Consider the following 25,071-nt stretch of genomic DNA (forward strand, 5'->3'; position numbering starts at 1 on the left):
TAACTTAAGGTCAGTGATTATGAAAACTATGTTATGTTTGATTTTTAATGCATTACTCAGGATCTAGCTCTCTATGGAGTTCTTTCAGGGTTAAAAAAATGCAAATTTCTATTAAAATCAAGAATATTTTACACTTTAAAGCATTTAAATTAAAGCACACATTTTAATATTTCAAATAATTGATGCAATTATTCTTGTCTATTATGTACTACCTAATAAAATAAATCATTACATGTCTTATGCATACCTTGAATTCGCGTATTCAGATTTTTTTTAAATTAATTTATTTATTTTTACTATTTTTATTAATACAATGCACAATACTGCTACCATTATATGTATTGTTTTTTTTTTTTAAAGGTACAGCCTTGGATTTTAGCAATTAAGAATTCCACTTCATATTGTATTGTGTATAATCATATATGACAAATAAATTTGGATTTGATTTAGTTCAATAATGCACTTCTATTTGATAGGTGATAGCTGGCGGCAATGGTTGGAGAACACGACCCGCTGTCTTGCCAGTCCCAAGGTAATGATGGCCTTGGGATCCATCTATGTGTAAAGCAGGAGGTTACAATATTATACCGTCAGAATGCTTTTCGGTATCTGTGCCTGTAACACTTACGTACTCACATTTTAAAATAATGACAAATGTACTGATATCAAACAGAACAGTGGCACAGGCTTTAATAGTAGGACCAGGGACTGGGGTCTGCTTTCCAGCTCAATCACCATCACTTTGGAGTTTGCATTTTTTCATGATGTTTGTTCTGGTTACAACTAATCAGAACCTAATTTTGAAATCTTCTGTAATTGCTTTGTGCAAAAGTGCACATATGTTTGGGTTTGCATTTTTTCAAACTGGTGTCCCAACTAGCGTGACTTGCACCCAAAACAATCAGATGGACTAAAGCTCTCTAGGCTTCTGTAATGGACAAGAAATTAAAAAAATGGATGGTTGAATGATATTGCCAGGTACTGACACACAGTTTTTTCCATTAAAGACTCCTGGTTAGATATGAATCCAGCATATGTCTGAAAAAACATAAAGATGAATATTCCCATCACATTATAACATGGAGGAAATGAACACTGCTATGCCAGACTAGCTAATCTCTCCGTTAAAGTGGATAACCATGAATGCTGGTGCATATTTACTTTAGGCATTTTAAATACGCTGTGTCAATATAGGACAATGCTTGTGTGGCGCTGGTTACAGCCGGTAACCGTGAGTTTTCTGCGACACCGTTCTGTGTTAACATTCAGATTACTTAATATGGTACGCAGAAATGAGTTGAGGAAGTAAAACTGGCAATATCTTTAAATATTACATGGCTCGTGTATCATATGGCTACTTCTATTTTCTAACATGCGTAATTCAATTATTGAGACTTAACTTGGAAACTAAAACTGACCAGGACGGGACGCCAGTTCAGGGCAGAGCGCACGCATATCGACATCCGCACATTGTAGAACTCATCCGACGCCAACGCCTTTTTGGTTTACGCGTTGCCCGCCCATAATGTCTCCAGCCACCAATAATGGCACCAACAGCCTTCTCTTACTCCTAACTCCGCCCCTCAGTGACGTAACTTGATTTCGCTTCCTCGCAAAAGTCGATAGTCTGAGATTTCCCGAAAACGAAGACAAACCGGAAGAGGTGCGACACCAGGGAGCTGATCACCTACAGCAAAATAATTTTTTAGGTTTTTAACAACACGAAAATATGTTTTAATTATTTAGATGGGAGAACGTACAAATTAAATATGTTGTGTATGTTGTAGACCCAGTATTTTAATTTCCGAGAGCACAAAATAGCTGCAATATGTGGCTTTAAGGCAGCCGAGTAATTTCCTACATCGTCCGGGAACCCGAGCAGCTCAACTGCTACAGGACCAAACTATTTTCCGCTCGCACTTTTTCTCACTGCGATATGGCGGCATTTGACGGCAAAGACGCTGTAGACTTCGATAGTATTCCAGTCGCGGCTCTTAACGTGGACGTGAGGAATCGACTGGGTCTCTACCTGAATCCTCGTAACGTTGTCGCAGCGGACTGGACCGCTTTTGCCGAAGAGACGGACTTAAGCTATCTAGAGATTCGCAACTATGAGAAGTATGAAAACCCGACGAGGAAAATCCTGGACGACTGGCCGTCGAGATGCTCGGACGCTACCGTCGGGAGGCTACTGAATATTCTTGCCAAAGTTGAGAGACAGGACATCGTCGAGGATTTGCGCCCGAGTATCGGTGAGTATAGTGTACAGTAACTGCTGGGTCTTTTTGGTCTCTGTGGCACACTATAAAATGTGCACACGACGAGGGAAACTGTACTGAACAATCGGAATAACTTAAGTAAATCAAAGAGAGCTGGATGTCTGTTTTACAGCGGGTGGAGTATGAGACATCATACTTATCATGTAGATTAATTAAATCGATACTTTATCATTAATTGCACTTAAACACGCAGTAGGTTATTTTCATTAAAAAGTAGCTCCTGTATCTGCGATAATTTATCCAGTTAACATGTAATCCGTTTTAGTTAATAATCTACCAATCAGTATATTTTTGGGGTGTCAACTAGCAAACACAAAATCAAGTTTCACATTGTAGTGTATACATAATAGTTGTGTGTCTGATTGTGTATCATTTTGTATATTGTTGTTGGTGGCACCTCTGTGTGGTGCTGTAACTCATAACAAGGTTTTTTTTATAAATTTAAAGGCACCAAAAGTCATTTTGCTAAACAAAAATAAGAAATGAAGAAATTATCAAATGCTGTATGTGAAATGCAATAAAAGATAAATACAAAGTAAACCCAAACTACATGGAATCGGGTCCTTAACCATCTGCCATGTCTGGTGTCCATGTGCCAAAACTCTTTCACTCGACTTCCTCTCTCACTAAATTTCCAACCACACTGCCTTCTGACTTTGAGGTCAGTGGATCACTGGATGCAGGCAGCCTTGAAAACATTTCCCCAAAGGTTACATCCAGTTTCTTGAGAAAACGGATTCAAAAATTCCAGGGGCCATCCAAATAGAGTTTGTGCTCAGGATGCATGTTCTCCTGAGACCTTGTATGTTATTAAAGGGCCAGCACTCTGTATAGCTCCTGTATGGCCTACCCTCCAAAATATGTATGAGCATCTCACCTGTCCTGTGTGGGGCACTTTGCAAGCATGTAATGGTGCAATCCCTGTGCCATGGTGATAGCTCAGCAATATGGAAGGACCTGGGAGTAGAAGCACTGCATGTTTGGATTGTATTTAGATATTTTGAGCATGGAGATAGAATGCCCCATTGGCACCCCCGATGGAGATATACAAAGCATGGATCATTGGGAGCAGACCCAGGGCAGGCTGGAGGAATTATACAGAATCTGTTTGCTATCCTGGAGGCATTCCCCAGGTGATGTTGAGAGAAACTGCTAAGCAGAGGGTGATCTAGTCAGTGTCTTGGTACTGCAACCCCTCATCAGGAAATGTGGATCATGTTGATGTATACTAGCCTCTGGCAGATACCGCTTTTGTCACACTGGACCATTAAGTAAAATGGTTAATTTTAAATTATGGTTCTTATCTGGCACACCCATGGTTGTGTGCCATTCTTGTGCCCCAGCAGTTCCTGACAAGCCCCTTTTGTGGACAGAATGCATATTTTCTCATAACATATAGCAGAAGTAGACTAGAATGCTACTGTTTCATTTTTTAATAGAAATCATTTTTACAAAGTATGCAAAGTAGGAAGTTAGAAAATGCTAAAATAGAATGTTGATAGTAGCCTGAGACAGCGGCTGTGCTGCCTGAGAAAACAGTAGCATTTTTTTATTTTTGTATTCTGGTTGTCATTGATAAAGAAATGCGAAGAACATAATCAAGGATTTTTGCAGATGATTGGTTAGTGCTGTTGCCTCAAAGGCCCATAGGCCATTTTCTGGCTGTATCTGTGCAAGTGCTTATCAAGATTCTGAAGTTTTACTCCTACATCCTAAAGATGTTATTAATTTAACTGGCAACTTTAAATTTGCCCTTTAAGAGATAAAGAGTGTTTGGAGAAAGTGTGTGTATGAGGAGTGGGTGTATAAATAAATCAATAAAAAAATATTAATTAGAAACTTCCATGTAAAAATCTGAATGGGTGTATCTGTAGGTCGTATTGGAGGGTTTATCTTATTTGTAAAACCTCTTTTTTTATATACGAATGATGGGTAGCAGCTCTGCTCTCTCTTTATCAGTAGGAACTGAAACTTCTTTGTGGTTTTGAGTAGTTGGTTGGAAACATCTACACAGAATGGTTTTGTAGGCCCAGGTGGCAGCACCTGTAGTTTTATCATGAGGGCTGGTTTCCATGTTGTTACTCCAAAATGGACTGTGTGAGTCCAAATATAGATGAAGTAACCATATTTTTAATATATTATCTATTTATTTATTTTGCCTCAACTGTTTTTTTTTATAATTTCCTTTAACAGGCCCCTAGTATAGCTGCCTGGTGATGATTATAAGCTATAAGCTTTAGTGTCCGCAGAACATATAGGAGAAAGGTTGTGTTTGGCAGGGCATATCTAAAATTTCTGTGTATTTCAGAGATTATTGAAATACAGCCATAAAGTGTAGCTTTTTAATTGGCCAACTCATATTTCAAATCAAAATTGTGACATGAAAACAGTTAACACAGCCATCACAGTAATTAACATTTTTGTATAGGTCTGTTATTGGAAGTGTTGTGACATTTTTCATCATGGTTTGGGACAGCAGTCGCTTTGTATAGAACAGAAAGCAGCCCTTTTAAAATCAAAACTGTGGAGACACTTTAGTTTTCCAGACAGAAACATAAAGCCATTAAGATCTATTTTTTTTTTAAATGTGTCATTCCCCTTCCAACTCCTCTTCATATTCCTTCAATCTGATAAAGTTGGCTTAGCTTTTAATATTGTTTTTTTTTGTATCGGTATACTGCTGCTGGATTATGTGAATTTCCCCTTGGGATTAATAAAGTATCTAGCTAGCTAGCTAGCTAAGTCAAGAGCAGGACTACCAGATCTTATACAAGTTTACCCATGAACTTGTGTGCTGACCTTAAGAGTCGCCTGCAAAAATCTGATGAATTTGTCCAAGTGTGTTTGTGTTAAATTGGTTGTTTGCTGCCTGTTGGGGAATGATGACTGTACTTGCCTCCATTGTTATATATTTATATTGCTGTTTTGAAGATATTTTCCATCCTGCCAGCTTCCCACCCACTGATGTGCTTTGGGCATTGAAACTAAAAGGTTTAAATAGAATGTCTTGATGCTGATTTTTTTAATTGATCTGATTGGTTAGGTAGCTGCCATTTTATTTTCTTAATTTAAGAAATTCTGAAATATTTATATACATTTTACATTACATTTACTTATTTGGCTTATTCAAGGTGACTTACAACATTTATGGTACAGTTGGTTACATTTCTTTTTGGTTTCTATTTGGAGCACAGGCAGGTCAAGTGACTTGCTGAGGGTCACACAGTGTCAGTAGCAGGATTTGAACCCACAACCTCAGGGTTTGAAGTCTTAACCACTTCAAATGTTTAGTTTTCATTTATTTTCTGTTTAATTTAACTGTTTCCATAGAGTTTGGTAGTGTAATTGTAATCAAATGTTTACAACATTGTATGCTAAGGTGGAGTTCTTAACTTCACTGCCTTTTTCACTCGCCTGTGCATTTCTCAGAAACATTTCTTAAAGAGTAGACGAGTGAAAGTGGCAGTGAAGTAATAACTCCAATTTAGCATGCAATACTGTTTTTGCCAGTGTCTGCTGTGCTCATTGCTTATCATCAGCATTTGGATACAGTTACATTAAAAAGGAAATGGTAAAAGGTACGCAGTCATTTAAGGCAGCATTGAGATCAATCAAAAATAAGAGTGAAACACTGACTGTGAAACTGGTTGGAATAAAAACCTACAGCCATGGGGGGATCCCCTGGACTGACATCGAAAACCACTGTTCTCTAAGCATGCTGCATTCTCTGATGCTGGGCAGCTACCTTGCTGTCTTTTTATTGGCAGAAACTGAAACAGTTTGTGGTTTTGAGTAGTTGTGGACCCAGGTGGCAACTCCTGTATATTTTATCATGAGAAGATTAAATAATGCAATTAGAATTTCCTTTTTGTTTTAGAAGAATGAATGAATATTTTATTTAAAATTTTTAGATGCCTTATTGTCATGCAGAATAAACATTGTAATCTCATTGATTATTCACATCAGACTCTCTCTCTCTCAATGGGAGGGGTGGATTATTCTTTTATGTCTCTTAAAAGATATGATCAAGAGAAAAATATACAAACTACACCATGATAGATTAGTAAACATCTGGTTAGAATTTCTGTCTAAGTATCAGCCATTTGCCTTTCACCTTTGCTAATTGGGGCCAGCAGAGCACTAACTAAGCTGTGTTCATGCCAGTTTGGGTGCCATGTGGTATGCCAGCTCATGGGTTGTTTTCTCAATGGTCCAAATCACTGTCCTCAATCTGCAATCAAATCACTCTTAATGAAGAGTATCACTGAAAAGTTGTAAGAAACAAATACTGCATTAATCAATAAAAAAAACTATATCTCTCTATTATGATAAAGAAAATCTTGGGAGACGACATGACATTTTGAGAGACTTTTTGGAATGAAGTCCCATGAGACTGAGACTTTTAACATGAGATTCTTTCAAGTCATGCTCTACTTGCAATCATTTTCAAACAAGACCACAGTCATCTAACCTCTCAGTTGTGTGAAAGCATTTGTCAAGACACACTTCCTGCACTCTCGGCTCATATAATTTTTTTCAGGACAATAATTGTATACGTTCTAGATGACACATTAACGACTAAGTGAAGAAGAAAGAGCATGGACAAACATTCGAAAAAGTTGGTTTATTTATTAGAGAGAAAGAAACAATATTCACTCATGGGCAGTTATACTTTGTCACGATGTTAAGTCCAAACACAGAATCAAAATTCAGTGTGATCTTGAAGAAAAGTTAATTCGAAATATTGTTTTTACTGAAGTTTTAAAGTAAAAGTGAAAATAATGCATATGCAACAATTCCCATGAAAATAACCATCTCTTTAAATTGTATATCCCGTAAACCAAATCCGGGGGTGGGTTAGTAAAATGAGCAGGGGGCAGCGGCCCATAGTAAATGGGGGGCGGGAGTGACAATCATTCCAAAACCGGATACAGTTTGAAGAGTATTATCCAGTTGCTGCTTAGTAAATTACTAACTGCTGTTAGCTTTATGTGCCCACTGTCCTAAAAATGTTAAATATCACACAGACATTTTTTTGTCCCCACTTCCTTTTAATGCTTTATTTTTTTTAATTCAGGAAGTGTAGCACAAAATTTAACAGTTGTGTAAAAACGCAAATATTCACATGCAGCTGTAGTAATGGATAATTATTAGACAACATGTTTATAATTACTCTGCTTTAATATGTATTTAATTTTTACTTATTTTTCCAGACAGTGAGTTGAAAGGAGTCATTGACTATCCTGGAAGCATTTTTTATAGTGCCAGAACCCCACCATTGATTTTGGACCCATTCATCACAGAACACATACATACATACATACATATAGTTTGCATTAATTACTGCCTTGCACAATTTCAGTATAGCAAATGTATCCTTACCTTGAGAAAATAATACCAAGAATGTTTCATAAAATGTATTATTTCCAGTTTGCTTTCATAGTGACAAGTATGCCTCAGAAAGGTAGAATGCATGTTTTCTTAAATTGCAACCTTTGATACTTCACAGTGGAAGTATAGGTAAGTTTTAATGCTTTTTTTTTCACACTTAGGACCGTGATAACCATTGGCTCCATTGTAAAATGCAAGAGCAGATTAGTTATTTAAAAAAAAAAAAAAATCATGTGGCAAATGAATATATACCATGATTATGAAAAATATAGAACTTATTTTTTAGTGATAATCAGCAGTAGTTACATTTTCTGGAAAAAGCTGACCATAGGCAATGATGTTGAAAAAATGCATGTTGTCTTACAGAAAAAGATTGCATGAAGTATCTTACCAGGAGGCCACCGAGCGAAAAGCCAGTTCAAGTATATGAAGTTGATAGCTGTTTTCCAAGGACGCCAGAGAATAATGGAATTACAATCCTTGATGACCCACTGGGTAAGTACTGAATTCCTTAACAGCTGATAAAGTTATCAGAAGTGTTTTTTTTTTATGAATAATGTTAAACAAAAACGAAGTGAATTGAGTTAAATGTCTTAAGGAAATGTGTTTATTCATGCAGTAGATACTTCTATAACTGTATTATCATTGGATGAGTGGGATTGCCGCGCTCATTATGGATTGACCTACTTTGATGCACCCTAAGCTTTATACACACACACATAGAAAGACTCTGGCGTGCTAACATTTAAGCAGTGACTGTGAGTGGCGCCTGCTGCATCACCTATCACTCCTCAGTACTAGACTTGGAGACCCACTAGTTTTGGTTTCAAGTGACAAGACCTGTATCTAAGTGTGAAAGGTGATATAGCTTGGTTATTGCTTCTTAGTAATGCTGCGCTACTCCTTACTGTGAAACACACTACTGGAAGTGTCCCTCCTCAATCGCTATGCCTGTGGGAAAGTAGTGGCAATCTGAGGTAATCATGGAGCAAGTGCTGTCGGTAATCACCCAAGATTTTCAAAGTATATAAATTTAAAACAAAGCAATTTGTAATAAAATAGGATAATAGTAAAAACTCCCACACTCATGTATATTATATGCTGTTATGTGGCATTTCTTGACTCGGAAGTCAACCTGATGCCTAAATTGTGTCTTCAGTGCCCCAGTAGATGGTTCTCTCCTTCACTCTTGGGTGGTCCATCCTTAATTCTAAAAACGGCACGTGGTTCTGGACTCTGTGATGTTACATGCAAATAATTGGCTAACTACTCTGATGTTGGACAGCTTGTCCCCGGAGCTTCAATCACAAAAGTTTGTGCAAAACAATTTATTTTGTCAAGGGTGTTTGTCTATACAGTATCCACTTCCCTTGGCATTTGAGTTGTAGACTAAGAAGTCATTCTTACCTAAGATTTAAAAATTAGTTATATACTGAGTTGAAATAAAAAGAAAATATTGTCAATTTAGACAAAATGCATAAGATGATAAACTAGTCTAGAAGACAGAAGATTCTCACAGTGTTGCTCTGTGTGAAACATCTGTGAATTAAGTTCCATATTTATATGTAAAAAAACAGTACAGAGTTCAATTACAGTTCACCATAGATCATCTGCAGCTAAAATCAGTCCACTGTAGTTTTTAAGAAAAATGTCTGCAGTCACAAAGTAGTGATTTTTGTCTCCTCAATATGATTACACACGTAGCCTACATTTCACTGAACATAACAGATGAAATGAACTACCATACTGCCAGTTAAAAAATAAATTCATTCAGTTTTTATCAAAAGCATGTAGGAATAAAATGTTTTGGTTCATAAATAATAATATGCAGTTGCAGGCACAGCCATAATTATTCACTAAATTATTTCATGTTTGACTAAAAATTGAACAAAAATATCCTTTAATTTTCCTTTCTCGTTTTCCAGTGTTTTCTGGGTAATCTAGGTAGTGCACGGCATAGTCAAGGTTTCCCCAAGACCTTTCTTATTAAAATTTTTTTTTTTCTGAGCCATAATATACAACATTTTAAATATTTTTTTCCAGAATGCAGAAATGCTTTAAACTATAAACTAGGTTCAGAACTAGATTTGGGTAACAGATGTACTAATCAAATGCCAGTCTAATACTATTATGTTGGAATGTTTAGCTCTGCTAATTACATTTTGGTATTTTATGTAAAAAAAAAAACAAAAACTGAGTTTTTTTTTCAGTATTTAAGGACATATTACAATATAAAATCCTGGCTATGTGTTTTAATGCTTCCTGCTGTTGTAGGGTCTAGACCTTGTGAATTGCATTCACAAGTGGGTGTGAGAATGTTATGCCTGTTGAACATTTCTACTATTAATGGGCAGGATAAATGATGTTTTAATTCAGTATATTTCTTTTGTAGGAAATATTCCAGAAACATTTGATGCATTTATCTGCTATTGCCAAAATGATATTGAATTTGTCCATGAAATGATCAGGCAGTTGGAACAAACCCAGTACAAGCTGAAACTTTGTGTGTTTGACCGTGATGTCCTTCCAGGCACCTGCGTGTGGACCATCTCCAGTGAACTTATTGAAAACAGGTCAGATTTGTATGCCTTTGTTAAAATTCAATAAACACAAATGGGTTAATCTGTAAATATCTGGGTTCACTAGAATGAAAAAGTTAATTTACTGTTATAATAAATGAATATTTGGCAAATGACTGTTACCCATGTGACTTACAAGATCAGAACATACATATTTTATTATTATTTTTTTTAACAACTGGATAACAGATAAGTTTAGTGAGTTGGCCAAAGTTCTGTAGTCGGGAGAGAGAGAGAGAGAGGCAAATGTCAACCCCTCTGATTTATATTGCTGTTCCCTAGCCACAACATCAGATTGTTTACTTGTGAATAGAAAGGAAGAAATGCTCAATTTATAAAGCAGAGGTATAGTATAGCTGGGCTGTTCCTATTTCAATGTTTACAATCTTATGCAGTAAAGTGGTTCTGTCTTTTTTGTTGGATGGAACTCTGTTTTAATCAGTTCAGTGGATTTTAAGAGTCATGCTTAACTGAGTTGATACAATATCAGTGTCACAGTTTCTTTCTCTTTCTTCAAATATTGTTTTAGTCAGAAGTTACCATAGTAGAGTTATCTACCTTCTAGCACTTAAGTTGCTGTAGACCCACACATTGTTCTGCGGTGGTATTATATATTTATTTTTCATTGGTGTTTCTATACTACAGCAGCTTAGAGTCCTAACATTAGTGTGGTTTTACCTCATCACTTCAGACAAAAGAATACCATGGGGTATCAAACTTGCATCAAATGTTAGTTGTTTGTGCATCAGTAAAAAATAGTGGAGAAGATAAAATGTAGGTTTCAGGATTGCAGGAAATTCACATAATGTTAACTGGAATTGTGCAAGTACAATCTGAATAAAATGCAAGTCTTAGTGTGAAAACAACCAGAAAATTCCTGAAGCTGGTATGATACATCCTACATCTTGTTGTAAATGTAGATGCTGTAGTGTTGTAGTCACCTCATTATATGTCCAGATCAACTTTACAGAACCATTGTAAGGGTGTGGGAGTGTTTAAAGTCCCCTGCAACTGTCTGGGTATCTTGGATGGCTAACATTATTTAGCTTGCGATCTAGTGCACAGATCAGATAGCTGGATGTGAGAGAATAACATGGTGCACAGATGCTGCAGCTGTAGGTTAGAGTTGTTTCAGGCAATGACCTCACAGCCAGTAGGTGTTTTGGAATTTATGGATGATACACTTGAATGTGAAAATATATACTGTATATATTTTTTTGTATCCTTATGCTGCAGCCTCATCTTGTATAAATACAATTTAGGCTCAATAGTGTGTTATAACAAATTTAGGTGTTAATATAGCTTCTTTAGGTCTGACTCTTTTTGATAGTTTTGGCAAAAAGAAATGAAAAGACAGTCTATAGCTGTTGTAGGGATATAACCCTGTTTCCTTTCAAAATGTCCCAGGTTTATCTGCACTATAAATTATCAGAGTATAAAAAGAACCAAATAAATAGATGCACAACATACATCAGAGATTAGAATTGTATGTGACGCATGTGTACCATGTCTCACAGAAAGGCAACATTAGAAAGATATATACTGTATACATTCTTGCTTTGCTTCCAACATTTGAATGGATTTACTCCTGGCATTTGCCTCCATTAAGGTTAAAATGTATATGGTGCATGTAGCCAGTCTTCTACATGATATAGGTAATGGCTGTCTACAATATTCAATATTAGATCTATACTATTTAAAGGCAAAGCCCTCACTCACTCACTCACTCACTCATCACTAAATCTCCAACTTCCCTTGTGGGTGGAAGGCTGAAATTTGGCAGGTTCATTCCTTACAGCTTCCTTACAAAAGTTGGGCATGTTTTATATCGAAATTCTACGCGTAATGGTCATAACTGGAAGCAGTTTTTCTCCATTTACTGTAATGGAGATGAGCTTCAACGCCGTGGGGCGGAGTTTCGTGTGACATCATCATGCCTCCCACGTAATCACGCAGTACATAGAAAACAAGGAAGACCTCAAAAAAGCGCTGAAGAAAACATGCATTATATAATTGAGAAGGCAGCGAAACAATAAGAAGCGAAGCGAAAGTGACATATACAACCATATTCATGAGTTCTGCTACTTCGGAAACAAAGCACGATGTAAACCTACACTTTAAATTAAGTTCATAGACAGGCTGCCGCTGGCGTTTGTAATTTAGTGCCTGCCCATATAAGGCCGTCCGTCAGCGCAATCCAATAGCAAACTGCCACGGGTAAATATTCACGGGTGAAGGACTGTGCTTATGGAGAGGAAGATGAGATGGTCAGGGTGGTGTTTGACACAAACTCAGCGAAACTGCGAGAGAAAGTTTTAAGTGCCAGGACTAAGGTAACATTAAATACAGCCATGGACATAGCACAAGATGGCACCAGCACAGCTGGGAACCTTCGATGCATGTACACCGAGTGGCTCACGGAACTGACGCAGTGCACAGATAAAAAGCAACAGTTCCAAAGAGCGCTGAACAAAACCGAATTACACAATTGAAAAGGCAGCAAAAATATGAAGCGCCATACATACAAGCATATTCATAAATCCAACTACTGCGGAAACAAAGCACACGTTGGAAAAGTCAATGTCCCGCTAAAGGAAGACAGTGTAAAAACCCGTGCATGCAGTGTGTCAGGTCTCAGATAAAGAAGAAGACGAGCTGTTTATTGATGCAGTAAGAAACGAATCGATGAATGAAACCTGTCATCTTTACAACGATTGACAAACACGGAATGTAACTTGAACACAACACATCCTACAAATACAACCTGATTGAAAGAAATAATGATAATCAAATCCTTGATGACAGCAACACTCAGTAACACTCACAAAACAAATACTGTATATTGACAGTCATGTTACGTTATTTTTAAAATGTTCCCTTTTCTTTTCTAGCTTTTTAACACACTACTTCTCGCTGCGATACGCTGGTATATATATATGTATATATATATCCCGATCTACATACTCGAATAATGGATACTTTATTCGCCATCAATGATTGTTTTGGTAAAGCCATACTCAGTGTATTCATTAGATGAACGGTAAAAAGTAAGGCAGGGAGGATGACTTATTGAGGCATGCAGGCTGTAGTGCGCCAACTCTATCTGAATTGCGCGATCACATTTGAAAAATATATCTTTTCAAGTTCTATTTAGTCCATATGTGTCAAACTCAAGGGCGGGCCACATCCGCCCGGCGTAATTATATCCGCCCGAGATCATTTTATATACTGTATTATTGTTATTAATGGCCCGGTATATGAAGCGCTGGTAACACAATAAACTACAGATCCCATAATGCAGCGCTTCAGCTGCCTTGCTAACACTTACCGTTAATCAAGTCTAGCTTATGATGCTGCAAGTTATTGCGGCTAGCTCACACGATGCTGAAGAGAAAAGTTGATTCTGAAAATAGAGCCTTTAAAAACCGATGGGAGGCTGAGTATATGTTTACTGAACCCGTGTGTCTCATTTGTGGAGCTAATGTGGCTGTAATTACAGAATTTAATCTAAGACGGCACTATGAGACAAAACATCAGGGTAACCTGAATGCAATGCAGAAGATACAGAAAGCAGAAGAATTAAATAAGAATCTTGACACTTCAGCGGACGTTTTTACCCGTGCACAATCACAAAGTGATTTCAAGTGAAGCTGCTTTTATGGGAGACACAAATGCACCAGTGCAATTTGCCCCACTTTCCCTGTTGCCAAGTAATCTTAAACCAAGTCGTCACTATGGTGTTCCCAAATACGCACTTTGCTGATAAACTGAGCGCACTGAGTTTGCACGGCGCTTTGGTGACTTTGAAGAACAAAAAAAGTCCGTCTACATGCGGCTCGAACCTTGTGCATGTTTGGTACCACATATCTGTGTGAGAAGCTCTTCTCAGTGATAAAGAATAACAAAACAGCACACAGGAGTCGCCTCACTGATGAGCACCTGCAATCCATCCTGAGAATCTCCACAACACAGAACCTCACACCAAACAGAAACAAACTTGTTGCCAAAAAAAGATGCCAGGCGTCCAGCTCTAAAATGACATATGAGCAAAGACAACTGAATGATTTGATTTGTTATTGCTGAAAGGAACACATTTTATTTATATTTCTAGGTTTTGTTATGCAGCATGTTCATATTTGAATATATATATATATGACAGCAACACTCATCACTCACAACAGTGACAAAACAATTACATTGACAATCATGTTATGTTATTTTCAAAATGTTTCCTTTTCTTTTTCATTGCTTCTTTAACACACTACTTCTCCGCTGCGAAGCGCAGGTATTTTGCTAGTAGTGGATAAAACAACAAGAAATAATTTCTCCAAACCTGGTCAATGAAAATGTTGTGAAAACTGAAAATTAAAGAACACCTCCTTACCATTTTCTTTTGACCAGTTACAATTATGAGTCTAGGATTTTGTTACTCAGTGTTTCTGCTAGTTTGAAGAGTGTGGCATTGTTACTCCATTAATGCATTGTTTGCACCAGTGTTGTCCAGTTTAGAGTTGCTGGGCCGAAGTCTATCTTGGCTACATAGGGCACTAGGCAGAAAATAATCGAGTGTTGGTTCATTACATGACTGTGATAAAGTGAGGTCCGCGGCTAGTTGGCACTTGCATCTTTGTGTGGGGGAGGGTGGTAGCATGGCAAGAGGGGCTCCTGTGCATGACGCAAGAGCAGATGGCCCTGCACTTAGTGCACAGGTGCAGGATCACCCACAACCCTATTTGAGGATGGGAGCTGCTGATTGCCACAGCTGTGCCACGTCCCCGCTTTAAAAGGGAAGCGCAAGTGCAGGACGGGGAGGAAAAAAACAAAGGCAGATCAGAGGAAAACAGACTTTCAAGTGACGAACAGAAGAAGGAGGTTGAAAGGGAAATGGAAGGCATGAAGTGAGAGAGAGAGAGAGGGGGCGTGCGCCCGAGCTTATGGAGGGAGGAAGGTGGTTGAGAGTGAGCCACAGGCCCATGGGAAATGGAGGCATTGATAGGGGCACTCCTAATGAGCACTTTAGGAGTAGGAATGACCTGAGTCATGGCATCTCCCTGCAAGGGCTGAAGGTGAGCCGTAGGAGAAACGTGTGTGGCTTGTCAGGTTGCCCAGCAGATGCAGAAGGAAGGGTGTCGGGGAACGGAACCCAGTTAAGAAAGTTGACTGCACCTGTTGCCAGGCGTCTCCTAACACAGCATGGTCCAAATAGGATAATTGGAGGAGATGCCAGTTTCTAAAGTGAAGCATTGGGGCTCGCTGTTTTTATAGACTGTCTCTGGCTTTTAACCTCTTCATTTTAATGGATTTATTTATTTGCATTTTTAATCTCCACTGGTAACTTTTACTTTTTATGGATTATTTATTTATGGAACATTTTGAAAAACTGTACTTCAGGAACACTGTTAGAATTTTGTTTTACTAAAAGCACTGTTCACTCTTTCACCATCCCCTTGCTTGGTGTGTTTGTCCTCATCTGTCACACTCGACCGATTATGTTATCGACAGTGTGAGGTTCAAGAGGCTCTCAAAATGGCAGAGGGAGCATGGAGCCAACCCACACTGTCACAATGACACACTCATGTACTCATACATGGATTATTAACCTATTGTACTCATACATGGATTATTAACACATAGATATATAGCATATTTACGAGGTAAAAGGAAAGCTGAGGTACGTGTAGAAAAGGGAAGAACATCGAGGGCAGGACTGGAACACAGGACTCTGGAGCTGTGGGCACAAATCAGCACTGTCTTTGGATTGTGAGAGGAAGACATCAAACAGAATCATTTGCACTTTTTACATGAACAGCTAAACTCCTGCAACCTGTGACTACCCATCTTACTATTTTGATGCATTTATAAAGTGTATTACAATGGGCAGTGTTTTTGATTTTTTGTTTTTTGTCTTTTTTTTTTTTGCTATGTAGATGCAAGAGAATGGTAGTAGTAATATCAGATGACTACTTAGAGAGTGAAGAATGTGACTTTCAAACCAAATTTGCACTGAGTCTCAGTCCTGGTAAGAATATTTAACATTGATTATTATAGGTATTTGTTTTATTATTAATGTTACATGAATTTAACAAAGTAATGTATCTACTTTATCACTCCTTTCAACAGGAAATGCTGAGCTAGGTTATTTTGCTTGTAACAGGAAGCATACTTGACCACTTTAAAATCGTTAACTTTCTACGATGTTAATCTAAGAGTGATAAGCAAAAGCTGCCTTTTATATTTTATCTCTTTAAATTAGGTGATTCTGTGCTGAAAATATCAGAAAAAGAGAATAGAGTAAGGAGCCTGAATAACTGCTTTATTTTTGAAGAAAAGAAGCTATTTGACACTGACTGCATTTTTATTTTATTTTTTTATTTTGATGGTGTAAGTCACTAATTCTAGGGTTCCCCATTGTAAAATGTTAGTGTTTAAGTGCAATTTCATGTTTTTTGTAAATGTACTTGGCCAGTAAAGTAGTTCAGTTCCATCCATCCATTCCATTGATTTCTGCGTTTGGGATGTTTTAACATGAATAAATAATATAGATTTATAGAAATATATGAAGATGACGATATATAACCTTTGTCAAATTTTTTTTTTATGTGTGACATGACAGGGGCACGCTCAAAACGACTCATCCCCGTGAAGTACAAGACTATGAAGAAAAAGTTTCCGAATATCCTGCGTTTCTTGACGCTGTGTGACTACACAAATCCTTGTACCAAGTCGTGGTTCTGGGGCAGGCTAGCCAAAGCTCTGTCCCTTCCCTAAGGCCTCTGCTGATTTTTCTTTTCTCTCCCTTCAAATTGCATTGAAAAATATATGGTAAGAAAGGTATTTAGCATATGTTTGTGGAGAGCAGGCATAGAGAGTTCTCACGGTGAAAACAGCATCATGACTACTTGTGGACATTTTTTTACGAAAATGTTTTTATCATGAAAATGAGTTTTGTAAATACTGAAGCATTTTTTTTTCCTATGCTGCCATTGCTTTTGTTAAATTCTACACACAACGTGCCTTCATACACAAAAAGGGGCATCTGAAACATTGTGTTTAGTGTTGCATAATTTTGGCATAAGAGAAACAAATGAAGTATTTTCTTGATTCAGCTGGTGTGTGCATACCATCCAGTGTACATAAAGAAATGTGACTGGGAAATGACTTGACGACTGGTCTGACTTTGTGTAAGGAGGAACTGGACTGGTCAGCAATCAGATGTGTGCAACACTTCAAATGTGTTACAATGATTAGACAAAGTCAGAATGCCAAAGGGGGCATTCAATTGCTTATGTCAACGTCTGTCTCCAAGACTCTCTTGGAAAAATATGTGCTTATGACTCACAATTTTTATCAGAAAACATCTAGCAGAAGAGCTGCACTCACTTGCAACAAGCACAGTGCAACATTTTTGGCATCTGCAATTTGACTGTTACTCTACAAAAAATACAAGGTTGGACCACATCTGTCTGCCCAAGGAGGTGATCTATGGGATGTTTAGTTGGAGAATGTAAATTTACAGACTTTTCTGATTTAGGTGTTCAAACACATGTAACATATGTCTGTATCAGATTTAGTATCACATATTAAAGTATAAATGTTTGATTCCATGTGTTTTTTTGGTCATTCACACATACCATATATACTCATGTTTAAGTTCTCCCGCACACAAGTCGGGGCTTGATTTTTACTGTATAATTTCTGGTATTTTTATAATGTCAGTCGTATACAAGTCAAATGTGGAAAACTCACGCTATTGGTCTAAGAGATCATGACATGCTAACACCCACCTGAGAGAGTAACCACTGGGCACACGGCCTTTTTTTCTATGTATTGTGTCTATGTGACCACACGGTAATACCTGAACTATTCTGAAGCGATGCTTGCAGTGTTTTATGTTCATTGTATCTCACATCTCATAAACATTTATCGTAACAGCATCCCTTATCTATGATGGAGCGTTCAATCGGAAGAAAATATGAAGCTGGTTTTAAATTAAAAGTCGTTGAAGTGGCGAAAGAAATTGGTAACTGCACTGTTGCAACAAAATTCAAAACTTCTGAGGAACTTGCGAAATTAGAGGAGGCAAGAAGATGTTAAAAAAAAAAGTTTTAAATGTCATATTTTTGAACGGGCGTATAAGTCGGGGTCTGATTTTTATGATCGATTTTTCGGGTTTCAAGACTCGACTTATACGTGAATATATACGGTAAAAAATTTAATCTGTGTAACATATGAATGAATTAACTGCAATTGAGCTGCAGTATGAACATAGCCTGGCTTTCTTTTCTGTTTTCTTTTTTGAGCTTGGGAATAACCTTTAATTTGTTTATCCCTACACCTTGGTACATGCGTTTGTATAATCATTGTGTTTTTTATTCATTTTTTTTGTTTATTTCTTTTGTTTCCTTTTAAAGTAAAAGTTGTATACAATAAATGAGAATCCAGTACACACTTGACCTGCATAATGGTCATAAATAAATCTGAAAACAGACTATTTGTTATATAGTGAGTTGCTTTTCTGGTACCACTGTATCTTTGGCTAGAGTTACAATCTTTATCTGTCTGGCCGGACTCTGGTTATGTATTCCAAAATTTTCATCTTACTTGGCCCCAGAGGCCACTCACCTTTCCACCCCAGGGCTCTAGACTAACTTTTTGCAGTGGTGTGCCTAACTTTTTTTCTTAGGTGCACCCAAATTTTCAACTGCATCACATTTAACACCACAGTTTTACAAGTTCACTTTATTTATTTGTTTTTTTTTTTTTTAAATCGCTGTCCATATAGGCGATATTGACTTGTAAATGATTAACTAACAATCTGGTCAATATAAAGTTCTTTATTTGAAGGCAAGCACAATTCTACAAGAAAGGTAACGTACTGAAAAAGTGTTGGTGCTTAAAGTGCTTTACTGAGCTGAAATTTAAACTTAAAAAATCTCAAGATAAATTAACTAAAAAGAAAATCTAAATTAAGCGTTTTAAGGCCTTCAAACTGAACATCTCATGGCTCAATGTCTTATGGACTATCCTCCATTGCAGTCACATGCCCCTCGGATGGCCAAATCCTGTAGTTTGGCCTTCTTGATCTTTGGCCTTCTTGATCTTTGGCCTTGACTAAACCAGCTGGCCACACTCTCTAGCATCAAAATCTTCCAGACTTGGGCATGAGCATGCTCGACCTCAATGTGTCCAATAAGTATATTCACCGGTCTTCCTCTCCGCAAGATACGACCGTACACAATGACGCATTCCTTTGTGGCGATATCTGTGTCTCCGTCGATCAGGAATGCCATTTACGCACTGTTCGCAATTTGCACAGACGTCTTTTTTTCAATGTATCTGTGATGACTCCTATAAATTGGGCGCACGGGACATCATTGCTGTACGTCGGGTTTACGTTCAAGCCATCTTTCTTCATAAGAATTATTTCGGACTTGAATTTAGTGAAGGGAAGTTCTTCTTTTGCAATATTGTAGGCAACGTTAAACTTAATTATCATCTCGGCCTCGTCTGATGATCTGTTTGCTGCTGCCTGCCGCTGAAAGGCAGCGGGGAGAGGGGACACTTGAGCAGTGCATTTATCGCGGCATGTAATGTGTTTTATAGATGCATTGTGCTTTTTCAGCGTTTCAATTCTAAATGTATTAGAACCAGTCACAAATGCACTACTGCCGGCCATGGTCTTCCCACACTCTTTACAGTAAATACAGTGCATTATATTATCGGCTTTACTGTATCTTAGCCAGTGAAACTGGTCAAGCCACTCTTTTCGAAATGAATACACTTTACCCATTTTAATTTCAGTGGGCTCGGACTCAATCGTTTGTGGCTCATTATCTAATGCCGTCTCCGGACCAGGGCTTGCTATAACTTAGGAGGTTGGTGGCTCCGTGTCAGAGCATTGGTTATGATTTTCAGACAGATCAGGCCCTAACTTAACATTCTTAACGAAAAAGCTGTCAATCGTTCTTTTCATCTTCTCTCATAATCCGCGGCTACATCCACTGTTTACCTGATGGGCTACTCATCTCTCTCTGTCTGACTGCATCACATGCATTTTCAAACGTACACGCACGTACAGGAATATCTGGACCACGGCCAATCGGCGGCGGGATCCCCTTCACTATCTCTAATTGGTTTAGACCACAATATGGGCCTAATGTGTGTCTGTTGTTAAACAACAGGGAGACTTTAAGAGTCACGGAGTTTCGTTTTTTTTCCCCCTCGAACGGCTGGTCGCACCGGTGCAACCTTTGATTTTTTTTAGTCGCACCATTGAGAAATTAGGTCGCACGTGCGACCAAATTGGTCGCACTCTAGAGCCCTGCTCCCCATGGGCATTTTAAAGTTTTATTGACCCCGGATTTACTTGTAAACCACATGTTGGAGTCAGTAACACTTTCAGGCCAGACGTCTGTCAATGGTTTTGGATAGTGACGTGTCAGTGACTAGGCAAACAAAAGATAATTTTGTGAAAAAATAACTTCAGCTTAAAAATACCAATTGTAGTATATATCATGTTGCCAGGTAAAAGTGTGTTCATAAGTGAATTGTTACATTAATAAAAGGTTGGGCCAGTTCTTGATGATTAAAATGGGGTCTTAATCACATATTAATCAGATTACTAGGACAGCATTTTTCAACTTAAGAAATTCTAGCTAAAGTTAGACCTCTTATATCATTGAAATATGCTGAGAAATTAGTTCACGCGTTTGTTTTCAGTCGACTAGATTACTGTAACGCACTCCTCTCAGGACTACCCAAAAAAGACTTAAATCGATTACGAGTGCAGAATGCAGCTGCTAGAATCTTAACTAGGAAAAGAAAATCCGAGCACATCTCTCCAGTTTTGATGTCACTACACTGGTTACCTGTGTCATTTAGAATTGACTTTAAAATCCTGCTTATGGTTTACAAAGCCTTAAATAATCTTGTTCCATTTTATATTTCGGAATGTCTGACATCTTATATTTCAAATCGTAACCTTAGATCTTCAACTGAGTGTCTCCTTATAATTCCAAAAGCTAAACTTAAAAGAAGTGGTGAGGCGGCCTTCTGCTGTTATGCACCTAAAATCTGGAATAGCCTGCCAATAGGAATTCGCCAGGCAAATACAGTAGAGCACTTTAAAACACTGCTGAAAACACATTACTTTAACATGGCTTTCTCATAACTTCATTTTAATTTAATCCTGATGCTCTGTATATTCAATTAATATTCATGGTATTCATATTCAAAATCCATACTGGCCCCTACTTTCTCTTCCGTTCTTTTTCCGGTTTTCTCGGGTGGCGATCTGCGCCACCACCACCTAATCAAAGCACCGTGATGTCCTTACATTGCTAGATTAAAGGCCAGAAGTCCACATGACTGTCATCATCAAATTCTTCCATGAGAATACCAGGAGGACTGATTGAGGTCATTTATGGTAGGTAGAATGCCTAGAGGGGGCTGGGCGGTCTCGTGGTCTTGGGACCCCTGCAGATTTTATTTTTTTCTCCAGCCGTCTGGAGTTTTTTTATGTCCTCTCTGGCCATCAGACCTTAATTTTATTCTATGTTAATTAGTGTTCCCTTATTTGAATTCTTATTTATTTTGTCTTTTTTCTCTTCATCATGTAAAGCACTTTTAGCTACATAATTTGTCCGAAAATGTGCTATATAAATAAATATTGTTGTATGGGGCATTTTTCCAATCATTTAAAAAACCTCTAAATATATTTACTTTGAAGCAGCAAAGGTTTTCATTTCAGAAAACATGCTTTATGATAACAAGGTAAATACATTTTTTTAAACTGATTCTTGCCACTAGTCTTCCTGAGTTAACAACACATTTCTTTCAGTGGTCTGTACACAGACAGCGTCTTGGATGGAGAGTTCAAGTAACAATGACGTAAAGCAGCACCAAACCTCGCATGTCTCTGAAGCTCTTTAGCTTGGTGAAAAATAGAGATGTGTTGTATGAGGAAAGGAAGAAATGATTTACTGGCAAACTGAATACTGTATGGATGAGTGGCTCTCATGTAGGGAGGCCTGGTAGTGCTGCTGCCTCATGGATCTAGCACCCTGGTTTTGAATCTCACGCCTGGTGTTTGCACATCCTCCATCAGTGAATGTGATCTGCAAACACATGCTGTTTAGGTGAATTATCAATTCCAGTTTAGTAACTGGGAGTGTGTATGGGTGTGGGTGGGCAAGTGATTATAAAAATGAAAACTTCCATGTTTAAATCCAAAGAAGAATCTTTCATTGGGCTCAACAAACCCAGAGACTGTATCTATCAAGCACAAGTAAGGTGGCATTAGTAACCTCACAAGATTTTGTATACCGAAAACCCAACAGAGAGTCTGAATATACCACTTCGTGCAAAAGAAAATCATAAAAAAGAACTAAAAAGTAAATGTAAGCATATACGTTCAAAAATCAATAGTTTACCCTTCCATTGCACGCACCCAACACAGTGACTAAAATTACACAGTTAAGGCACTGGGATAACTGCAGCAGTTGTGATCAAAAATCCACTGCTGTCACATTTTATTATATTACAAAAGAGTAATTTTTTTTACTGTATTCCACTATATAATGTATTATGAAAAACACTTGTTTATTAAACATGTATATACATATACTGAACATATATACATCATCTATTCAGACACATTTGCTCCATGGCATGATTCAAAACATCCATCCATCCATGTTCTAACCCGCTGAATCCGAATACAGGGTCACGGGGGTCTGCTGGAGCCAATCCCCAGGGTCACGGGGGTCTGCTGGAGCCAATCCCCAGGGTCACGGGGGTCTGCTGGAGCCAATCCCCAGGGTCACGGGGGTCTGCTGGAGCCAATCCCCAGGGTCACAGGGGTCTGCTGGAGCCAATCCCAGTGACCCTGTATTCGGATTCAGCGGGTTAGAAAATGGATGGATGGATGTTTTGAATCATGCCATGGAGCAAATGTGTCTGAATAGATGCCAACTATGCCATAAGGTCTTGAATCTCTCTCAGCAGAAACAGCAATTACAACACAAAGGAAATGAGTTGTAAAACAAACCCTGAGGAGAGAAAGGCTGCCACAAAGGAAGGAAGGCAGTGAGGTGAAGAGCACAGCTGAGCTTCATTTAATAAAGCAGAATCTCACAAAATGTTTATATATATATTTTTTTTTTCAAAAATGAGATGGATATGCTGTTTCATAATCTTCATACAATCTCAAGATGCATAGCAATACTCTAAAACATTCTTATCTAGAAAATGAACATATTCCATAAATTTGAAGGTTTTTATCACATTTGTACTGATGCTCCACAAATCCCATTTTAAACAAGAAAAGTAAAGTTTTTTCTTTCATTTAGAAAAAAAATATTGTAAATAATGTATACAATTATTGTGGGGAAAAAATAACTGAGTTAAATAATACTGAACTTATCCTTTAAGTCCCATGATGGAAGAGGAAGTCTGCTGCTGGTGAAGTGCTGTCCTGTTTAATTAAACAAGACATGACTAGATTGTCTACCCTGCACCTTACGTTAACGGAGGACATGACTGTCCTTCCCAAACTGCTCTTCCTATTTCAAAGCATCCCCATATATATTCACAATTCATTTTTTAAGAAATTAGACTCAATCATAGCTTCAAGTATTTGAAATTCGAAACATCCTCACATCCAAAAGGCGACTCTACAACGACATAAAGCAGAATGAGGCATGGCACTACCCCACTTTCTGTTTTATTAGTGGGCGGCAAATATACAAGCTATAAAGACCTGGACATGGACACAAATTGATGAATATCCACAAGCCTGGTCTGCAATAGAAATAAAATCTTGCAGTACTTCTTTATATTCCCTGCTTTGTGTCCTTCTTAATACAAAGTACAGTCATTACATTAAAAATCCAATTACCCTTTATTCTCTCAAAATATAGAACCAAATCAGAAAGCACTTTAGGACAGAAAAGCTTTTATCTGTTTAGCCTCTACATAACAACCTTTTTTCACCATTTAGAATATATACACAATTCATTCATCCATCCATTTTCTAACCCGCTGAATCCAGATACAGGGTCACGGGGGTCCGCTGGAGCCAATCCCAGCCAACACAGGAACCAATCCTGGGCAGGGTGCCAACCCACCGCAGGACACACACAAACACACCCACACACCAAGCACACACTAGGGCCAATTTAGAATCACCAATCCACCTAACCTGCATGTCTTTGGACTGTGGGAGGAACCCCGAGCGCCCGGAGGAAACCCACGCAGGCACGGGGAGAACATGCAAACTCCACGCAGGGAGGACCCGGGAAGCGAACCCAGGTCTCCTAACTGCGAGGCAGCAGCGCTACCACTGCGCCACCGTGCCGCCCATACACAATCCAATGTCTAGAAAATGTCGGGGATTACAATAATTTGAGACTTGTGCATAGATAATGTATTTGCATTCTACAAACAATTACACTTCAAATACAACCTTTCATCAATGCAGTTCCTCATCAACACAGTTCCTCCACTACTTTCAGGCTGGAAAGTTTGCTAAACAGAACCTGCCCAATTTTCCTCACCTTCCACCTAGTTCTATTCCAGAAGAATTATTGATCAGTCTTGAATAGTCAGATATCACAGCAACAATTTATAAAAATATTTAAAAGTATATTGGGGAAAGGATCTGTCACTTAATATTACAGAAAAGGAATGGAAGGCAGTGATGCAGAGAATACACTTGAGCTCCATAAGTGCAAAGCATTCAGTCATTCAAATTAAAATCTTTTATCGAGCATATTTATCTCGTTACCAGGGCAAGATTCAACCTATGAAAGTTGCAATCGAGC

General features: G+C 38.1%; 1 protein-coding gene and 1 long non-coding RNA gene across 2 annotated transcripts in view; one reads left to right on the forward strand and one right to left on the reverse strand.

Annotated features, from left to right (window-relative positions):
• The window catches only part of LOC120529598, a 51,751-nt gene that overhangs the window by 14,515 nt on the left and 12,165 nt on the right, over positions 1-25,071 (reverse strand). The gene's annotated exons all lie outside the window — the stretch shown is intronic.
• Positions 1,603-17,848, forward strand: myd88 (MYD88 innate immune signal transduction adaptor). The gene is made up of 5 exons (XM_039753523.1): positions 1,603-2,252; positions 8,037-8,165; positions 10,063-10,243; positions 16,177-16,268; positions 16,863-17,848. Exons 1-5 carry the CDS (start codon positions 1,937-1,939, stop codon positions 17,015-17,017), a joined length of 873 nt encoding a protein of 290 aa, XP_039609457.1. The 5' UTR covers positions 1,603-1,936; the 3' UTR covers positions 17,018-17,848.

This window comes from Polypterus senegalus, chromosome 5 (genome assembly GCF_016835505.1).
Source record: "Polypterus senegalus isolate Bchr_013 chromosome 5, ASM1683550v1, whole genome shotgun sequence".
Taxonomy (NCBI): Eukaryota; Metazoa; Chordata; class Cladistia; order Polypteriformes; family Polypteridae; genus Polypterus; species Polypterus senegalus.